Source organism: Carlito syrichta, unplaced genomic scaffold, assembly GCF_000164805.1.
Source record: "Carlito syrichta isolate Samal-C Ts95f unplaced genomic scaffold, Tarsius_syrichta-2.0.1 Scaffold302955, whole genome shotgun sequence".
Classification (NCBI taxonomy): Eukaryota; Metazoa; Chordata; class Mammalia; order Primates; family Tarsiidae; genus Carlito; species Carlito syrichta.
Window position 1 is genome coordinate 62,548 of NW_007247051.1, and position 8,616 is coordinate 71,163.

Here is an 8,616-nt window from a genome sequence, read left to right on the forward strand (position 1 = left end):
CCAGCAGGTCGAGGCTGCGGTGGCCAGGAGCGGCCACTGCACTCCAGTCTGGGCGACAGAGTGAGACTCCAACTCAAAAAAATAATAATAATAAATCTCCGCTCTAGACCAGGTGCGGTGACTCATGTCTGTAATTCCAGCACTTTGGGAGGTCAAGGCAGGAGGGTTGCTTGAGCCCGGGAGTTCGAGATGAGCCTGGGCAACATAGCAAGACCTCACCTCTACCAAAAAAAAAAAAATTAAAAATTAAAAAATTAGCCAGGCGTGGTGGCACCTGCCCGAAGTTCTAGCTACTTGGGAGGCTGAGGCGGGACAATGGCCTGGGCCCCGGAGATCAAAGCTGCAGTGAGCTATGATCGTGCCACTGCACTCCAGCCTGGGCAACAGAGGGAAGGGAGGGGAGAAAAGGGCAGGAGAGGGAAAGGAAGGCAGGCAGGCAGGAAGGCAGGCCTCCACTCTAGAGGCAGGTACCTGCTGTCCACGAGGCTACCACAATTTCCCCAAGTGGAAGAGAGCAGAGAGGCCCCTCCACGCGCCACAGGCCTTGCATGTTGGCGACTGTGCCAGAGAAGGCCTTGTCCTCCAGCGCCAGGCCCACCTTCCCACCCTGCGGCCGTGTTTTTAACTCTCCTGGTGGAACCTCAGGGGTGGATCGATCCCCTCCTGATTCTGGGGAGGTGGGCTTGCAGCCTCCGCTCGAGGGTACCTGGGAAATTCCTGCAGCGGGTCCTCAGGGTGTCCCCCACTGGCGACATGCCCAGGACAACGTGCAGGTTATTTGCACTTTTGTTCACGAAGTATTGCCAGACGGACTCTTTGGCCGGCCCCATCCCTTGCTTCAGAGCTTCCTGTCCAATCTGACTGAGGATGGACTCCTTTTCCTCGTCAGGGAAAAGCGCGGGCACAATTCCTAGAAAACAAAGGCCTGTGAGTGTTTTCTGTGCGTTTCAGGGTTATTACCTCCGTAGGCGCCGAGAAATGACAGGGAGTTCTGGAAAGAGCAGTTGATGTCGAGTCCAAAGAGCAGGGAGGGGGTCCTGACTCTGAGACCCGAGGCTCTCCGCCTGCTACACATATAGTCCTTTGAGCTTTGCGCTCCTCACCTGTAAAACGGGGATAATAGACGTCTCCTGAGGCCAGGCGCTCATGCCTGTCATCCCAGCACTTTGGAAGGCCAAGGCTGGAGGATCGCCTGAGCCCAGGAGTTCGAGACCAGCCTGGGCAACACAGTGAGACCTCGTCTCTACAAAATAATAAAAAATAAAAACAAGCTGGGCCTGGTGATGCGTGCCTGTAGTCCCAGCTACTTGGGAGGCTGAGGCAGAAGTATGGCCTGAGCCCAGGAGGGGGAGGCTGGGCTGAGCCCTGATTGTGCCACTGCACTCCAGCCTGGGTGACAGGGTGATATCTCCACTCAAAACAATAAAAAAAAAATGCCTTCTGCTGACCTGGGAATATTATTGTGTCATCAAAGGCGATCCCACAGAACAAGCGAAGGCCTCACTGATCTAGAACTCTAAGTAGGAACGCTCAGAGGAGGTGATTTGCCCCCGGGAGGTATTGGGCAATGTCTGGAGATAGTTTTGGTTCTTGCAGCTTGGGGGAGGGGGTGGGGGTGCTATTAGCATCGAATGGGTGGAGACCAGGGATGCTACTAAACATCCTACAATCCCCAAGACAGCCCCTGCCACAAGGAATTGTCTGGCCCCAGATGTCAACAGCGCTGTGGGGAGAAATGCTGACCAGCGGGGTTCCTTTTCCAGTCTATCTACACCATTTCCAATTGTTATAATGTTTCATGAAGTACCCTATTCTTTCCTGAGCAGGCCCAGGCTGCTCATCTTTGAAAGGCCAGCTTGGCCAGGCTCGGTGGCTCAGCCTGTAATCCCGTGCCTTTGGGAGGCTAAGGTGAGCGGATTGCCTGAGTCCGCGGGTTCGAGACCCGCCTGGGCAGCGAGACCTCAGATCTACAATAAATCAAAAAATCAGCCGGGCATGGTAGCGCATGCCTGTAATTCCGGCTACTCGGAAGGCTGAGGTGGAAGGATGGCCAGAGCCCAGCAGGTCGAGGCTGCGGTGGCCAGGAGCAGCCACGGCACTCCAGTCTGGGCGACAGAGTGAGACTCCAACTCAAAAAAAAAAAGAAAGGCCAGCTCGCCAGGCTAGCCCGTGGCTGGCATCTGGAAGCTTGGGCTTTGGAAGGGTTCCTTCCCTCATTCACTATGAGTGGCTCACCATCCCTAAGCTGCTTGTGCAAACAACATATATGTTATATAATATATATACACATGTATATTCATACACACACACACACACACACACACACACACACATACACGTGTGTGTGTATACATATAAGATAGGGTCTCACTCTGTTGCCCAGGCTGATGTACAATGGTGCAATCATAGCTCAACACAGCCTCAACCTCCTGGGTTCAAGCGATCCTCCTGCCTCAGCCTCCCGAATAGCTGGGACTGGCTAATTTTTTAATCTTTTTGTAGAAATGGAGTCTCACTGTGTTGCCCAGGTTGGTCTTGAACTCCGGGCCTCAAGTGATCCTCCCTCCTTGGACCAAACAATGTATGTTATGCTGACCTCCTGCTCTCCCTCGGGACATCTGGGATTCTGGCACACACCAGGCAGAGGTGCCTACATGCGCAGCCCCAGGAGAAACCCTGGGCGCCGTGGCTCCGGCAAGCTTTCCTGGGAGACGACGTTCGACGTGAGCTGTCACGACCCATCGCTGAGGGATGACGCAAGCCCCGTGTGACTCCTCGGGGAAGGGATTCCGGAAGCTCGTGCCTGGTCTCCCCCCAGGTTCCCCCTGTGTGCCTTTTCCCTTTGCTGATTGGGCTTTGTGGCCTTTTGCTGAAATAAATCACAGCCATGAGTACGACTTCTGCTGAGTCCTGCACCCTGGGGTGGTCCTGGGCTCTTCGACACAGTCCCTGAGACTGCAAGAGACACAGAGGAAGCCCCACCTGGCTCTCCTCCTGGCCTCTCGCTCCGTTGCTCGTTCCTTTTCTATGCTCAGGCCTGGGCTCTCCCCTGGCTGACTCTGCTTTACAAGCCACATGTCAGTGACTCTGAAATTGACATCGCCAGTCTGGGTCCCTATTCCGAGAGCCAGACTCATAGACACAACTGCCTACGTATTAAGTGGAATTGCGTACCCACCAAGGAAATATCTTGAAGTCCCCCCGCAGTTCAGAATATGACCATGGAGGTTGAACCCCAATCCAACATGAATGGTGCCTGTATAAAGGGGGAGCATTTGGGCACAGAGACAGACACAACAGGGAGAAGGCCATGTGAAGACAGATGCAGAGGCCAGGTGCTGCGTCTATACGCCAAGGAACGCCCAAGCTCCTTAGCCAACCCCCGGCAGCCAGGGCAGAGGCCTGGGACAGAACTCTCCAGAGCTCAGAGGGAACCAACTCTGCCGACACCTTGACTTTTGGCCTCCAAAACAGTGAGACGATACATTTCTGTTGTTGTAAGCCACCTATCCGTGGCACTTGGAGACAGCGGCCCCAGCAAGAGAATACACTATGAGACATCCCATTTGGATCAACACGCCCCGAGCGCTCAACCCGGCCTGGCCTTCCCCATCTCAGCAAATGGAAACACCCACCACTCGCTTATTTCTCTCCATGTCCACCGCCCCATCCTTGGCCAAGTGGCTGTCACCTCCCGCCAGCACTACGGGGGTAGCTCTACACTGACCGCCCCTCTCCAGCTCTCCTCTCCTCTAATCTAGTTCCCACAGGAATCTAGTAAAACCCCAAATCTAGGCCACATCCTTGCATTGAAAATAAAATCTCACCTCCCGCAAAGCACCCACAAGGCCCTCATCGCGAGCCTCAGATCACGTCCCGGTCTCCGTCCGGCTCACCACACTCCTGTTGTGTCGGCCCCTCCCACCCTGGCTGTTTGGCACATAGAACGCTCCGCCTGTCACGCTTTTGCCAACAGTCACCTGGCCAGTTCAGGCCTTCGTGTGGAAGCCTGAACAGCAGCCCATAAAGGTGTCCCCATCCTAAACTCTGGATCCTGTGAATATGTTTCCTGATGTTTCCCGCCAAAGCAGCTTTGCGGGTATGACTAAGTTAAGGTTCTGGAGATGGGTGAGAACTCCGGGCAGGCCCAAGGCAAGCCCCAGGGTCCTTACGAGAGGGAGGCAGTAGAGTTAGAGTCAGGATGACAGAAGCAGAGACTGGAGTCCTATGAGCCATGGAGCCGAGAAAGGGGCAGCCTCTGGCAGCTGCAAGAGCTGAGGAGACAGATTCTCCCGGGACCCTTCAGAAGGGACCAGCCCTGCCAACACTCTGGTTTTATCCCCTTAAGACACTTTTCCGACTCCTGACCTCATACAGGAATACATTTGTGTCGTTTTAAGCCATTACATGTGGGGTGATTTGTCATAGCAGCAACAGGAAGTGAACACACTAACTTTCAGGTCTCAGCCATTTACAATGGCGCCATCCTCTGCTCTGTCTGGACTGGCATGGACTCCTTTGCATCCGTCGCACCCATCACAATTTGCAATTGCCATGTGTCTTTGTGTGTTTGTTGATGGCATTAGCCAGCCCACACACACCTGGGCTGTGAGCTTCAAGGAAGGTCAGGACTGTCCTGTCCTAATAAATCCGTGTCTGGAACAAATACCATGGAAGGAATCCAGGTAGGTGGCATAGTCCCTACCCTTAAAGGGTGGACAACCCACTGAAACAGACGCGACTTAAAACTCCATGATCAAAATGTAGCAAATAGACACTTAAAATGTATGTGTTTCATTGTATATAAATCTTACGTCAAAAGAGCCCGGGCGTGGTGGCTCACGCCTGTTATCCCAGCACTTTGGGAGACTGAGGTGAGAGGATTGTCTGGGCCCAGGGGTTCAAGACCAGCCTGGGCAACTTGGCGAGACCTCATCTCTACAATAAATCAAAAATTAGCCGGGCATGGTGGCATGCACCTATAGTCCCAGCTACTCGGGAGACTGAGGTGGGAGGATCACCTGAGCCCAGCAGGTTGAGGCTGCAGTGGCTGTGAACGTGCCACTGCACTCCAGCCTGGGTGACAGAGTAAGACTCCGACCCCCTAAAAAAAAATCAAAGAAAAAAACTATAAACAGAAATTGAACTCTAGATAATGGTAAACATGCAGGAGCATTTAGCAGGGAGGGTACTGTGCTACAATTGACTTCAAAATGCATCAAAACAAGAACTGGGTAGAGGGAGGGAGGAAGTTTCTACGTGCGATCAAGGAAGTACAGAAAGACACAGGTGGTGGGATCTGGACGGCGTGCACGCAGTGTTCATGCTCAACCCTGCCATCGTGGCTGAAACTCTTCATAATAAATGTGGGGGAAAACGCCAATCACACACTCTACCGTAAGCCACACAGTTAGGGGCCAAAAACAAGCACCGAGTGAAACAGGTCCCCAGGAAAGAAGAGAGGTCTCCAAGAGTCATTTGGTCAGGCAAAGCCAGCATGAACCTCAGCAGGGCCCCGCGGTGGGCAAGATTGTGACATGGCAAAGTGGTTACGAGGGTGGCTGTGGTGCTGAGGGTCCTGGGTTCAAGTCCTGCCTCTGTTCAGAGGCACCCTCTCTGTGGTCGTTTCCTGGGCCTGCCTTGATGAATTATCACACACTGGGCAGCTTAAAGTGATAAAGAAAGAAACGTATTCTTTCCCAGTTCTGGAGGCCAGAGGCCGGAAGTCAAGGTGTCAGGGTCTCCCGCCAAGGGCTCTGGGAAGAATCCCCCCTTGCTCCTCTGGCTTCTGGTGGCTCTAGGCGTCCCTGCTTTCATCTTCACAGGACCTCATTCTCCGTGTCTCAAACCTCCTCTCCGTTCTCTTTGTTGCTGTTGTTGTTGTTGTTTTTGAGTTGGAGTCTCACTCTGTCGCCCAGACTGGAGTGCAGTGGCCACTCCCGGCCACCACAGCCTCGACCTGCTGGGCTCCGGCGATCCTTCCACCTCAGCCTTCTAAGTAGCTGGAATTACAGGCATGCGCTACCACACCCAGCTGATTTTTGATTTATTGTAGAGATGAGGTCTCGCCAAGTTGCCCAGGCGGGTCTTGAACCCGCAGGCTCAGGCAATCCATCCGTTCTCTTTTAAGGACAGCTGCTGTTAGATTTGGGACCCACCAAGATCCTGAGTCTAATGACATCTGCAAAGACCTTTCTTCTTTTTTTCTTTTTTTTTTTTTTTTTTTGTGAGTTGGAGTCTCACTCTGTCACCCAGACTGAAGTGCAGTGGCCACTCCCGGCCATCGCAGCCTCGACCTGCTGGGCTCCGGCAATCCTTCCGCCTCAACCTTCCAAGTGGCCAGAACTACAGGCATGCGCTACCATGCCCGGCTAATGTTTTGTTTTACTGTAGAGATGAGGTCTCACCAAGTTGCCCAGGCGGGTCTCGAACCCGCGGGCTCAGGCAATCCGCTCACCTCAGCCTCCCAAAAGCGCGGGATTACAGGCTGAGCCACCGAGCCCGGCTAAAGACCTTTCTTAATAAGGTCCCATTCGCAGGTTTCAGGGGTCTAGGACCAGGACGTATCTTTTTGAGGGGCCACCATTCAACCCTCTATAGGACAGCTGTGCCTCAGTTTCCCCAGCTGGGAAATGAGGATGGTCATGGTACCCTCCTCATCAGCAGCACACGCTGAGTGCTTAGCGCTGCCCAGGGCACGGGACAGATGCGCGGAAACCCCTAGCGGTCCTGCAAGTGCCACTGCTGTCCCCACATGGAGAGCCGTAGCTGTGCTCCAGAGAGTCCCAGGAAAGGAGGGCCCCGGGCCTCTCATGCATGACAGGAAGGGGCCTATCTTGGGGCGGCCACGAGGGAGGAGCAGGGCCGCCCCTGCACAGGGCCCCAGGTGGTGTCTGCAGGGTGGACAAGCTGCAGGAGAGAATCCCCCAGGGGTGGAGCGTGGGCGGAGCATGGGCAGAGCGTGCACCTGAGGTCAGCATGTTGTTGATGAGCTCCAGGAAGCCCTCCTCGGCCACGTGCGCGTCCGTGAACAGAAAGATCGTGGTTTTGTTCTCGATCCCAAGTTGCAGATAAAGGCGCTTCAGGTCGTCACGGAAATTGGCTTCCGAGTAGCCGCGGCTCAGCAGGATCTCAAACACCTGGGGACACAGGACACAGAGTCACGGTCCCCCACCTGCAGCCAGGTGGGGGAACTGGTGGAAGGAGGCCCCCTGGGCCACAAAGAGGGAGGGGTGTTAGGAAGGAAGCAGGCGTGGGACAAGCGACAGAGAAAGGCGTGCGCACCCCACGTGCCGGAGTTGACATGAGGGCAGAGGAACCGCAGGACTTGCATAAGGAAATTAAAGAAGAGGCCACCTTAGGTTTTGAGTCAGAAAATCCTGTTTACACGCACGAAATAGAGGTCAACAGAAATGAGGGCATGAACGTAAAGTCACCTCCTCCGTTCGAGCGTGTTTTAGCTCAGGGATCGCAACCAGCCCTTGGAATCTCAGAGGCGTGTTCGATGCACAGAGGCCAAGGGCTCCCTGGGAACCCCACGGCCCCTCAGGCCAGCGCGTTCACACACTGTCACACTCACAGCCACGCCCACATCCTCACACTCAGCCACACATGCATGTGCATGCTTGCACACACTTGCACACACAGTCACACGCACAGACTCAAGGCAACCAGGATGCTTCCTGGACAACAGAGTGTGGTCTCCAGCTCTGTCCAACACCTGCAGAGCTTCCTCGCCCTCTGAGTGTGGCTGCCTGACCCCCTCTAGCAGATCCTGGTACCCTCTGTGTGAACCCCTGCTCTGATCACACTACCCAACCCCCTCTGCCTCCCTGGGTCTGGTCCCAGTGTGTCCTCGTCCTTCTCCTGACCTCTTTCCCGCTACATCCTCCTTGCTGGTGCTCCTGGTGCTACCTCCAGGGAAAATGTGTCAGATTTACACACACCAACAGAAAAAAAATCACCTTGCCAGAGGGGACTGTCTTATCCTACAGAAAAATGTAGAAGCCAACTGAAAAACAACTACATTTTAATCATGAATGGTTTCTATTACACATTTTGTCAGATTTAAAGGTAAAGCAAGCATATTTTTCACTTTTTTTAGAAACACTTTAAACAAAAGGTCAATATGTCATCAAATCAACTGTGAACACTCTTTATATAAAGAGTTCTCACAAATCAATAAGTATAGAGAGGTAACTCACAAAAGAGAAAAGGCAAATGTTCAATGAATAAATGTATAAAAAGATATTCAAACTTCACGGTTAATTGAAGAATGGATCCTTTTCCACCTGTAATACTGGCAAATATCAGGACGACGATACCCAGTATTGGTAAGGGTATGTAGAAAATAGACATTACCAGTAATATAAATTAGCATAATCCTTTGTTGTGGAGGTGATTGGTTGTTCATTAAGATGTTTTGTTTTTTGTTTTTTGTTTTTTTTGTTTTGAGTTGGAGTCTCACTCTGTCACCCAGACTGGAGTGCAGTGGCTGCTCCCGGCCACCGCAGCCTCGACCTGCTGGGCTCCGGCCATCCTTCCGCCTCAGCCTTCCGAGTAGCCGGAATTACAGGCGCGTGCTACCACGTCCGGCTGATTTTTTGATTTATTGTA

The 8,616-nt window shown here is 53.2% G+C and overlaps 1 protein-coding gene across 1 annotated transcript in view; it reads right to left on the reverse strand.

Annotated features, from left to right (window-relative positions):
- DNAH10 (dynein axonemal heavy chain 10) overlaps positions 1-8,616 on the reverse strand; it is a 173,439-nt gene that overhangs the window by 41,188 nt on the left and 123,635 nt on the right. The window contains exons 52-53 of the mRNA XM_021711970.1: positions 6,968-7,139; positions 707-910 (exon numbers count right to left, since the gene is read on the reverse strand). Coding sequence (XP_021567645.1) covers positions 707-910; positions 6,968-7,139 — 376 coding nt within the window. The remainder of the gene's footprint in view (positions 1-706; positions 911-6,967; positions 7,140-8,616) is intronic.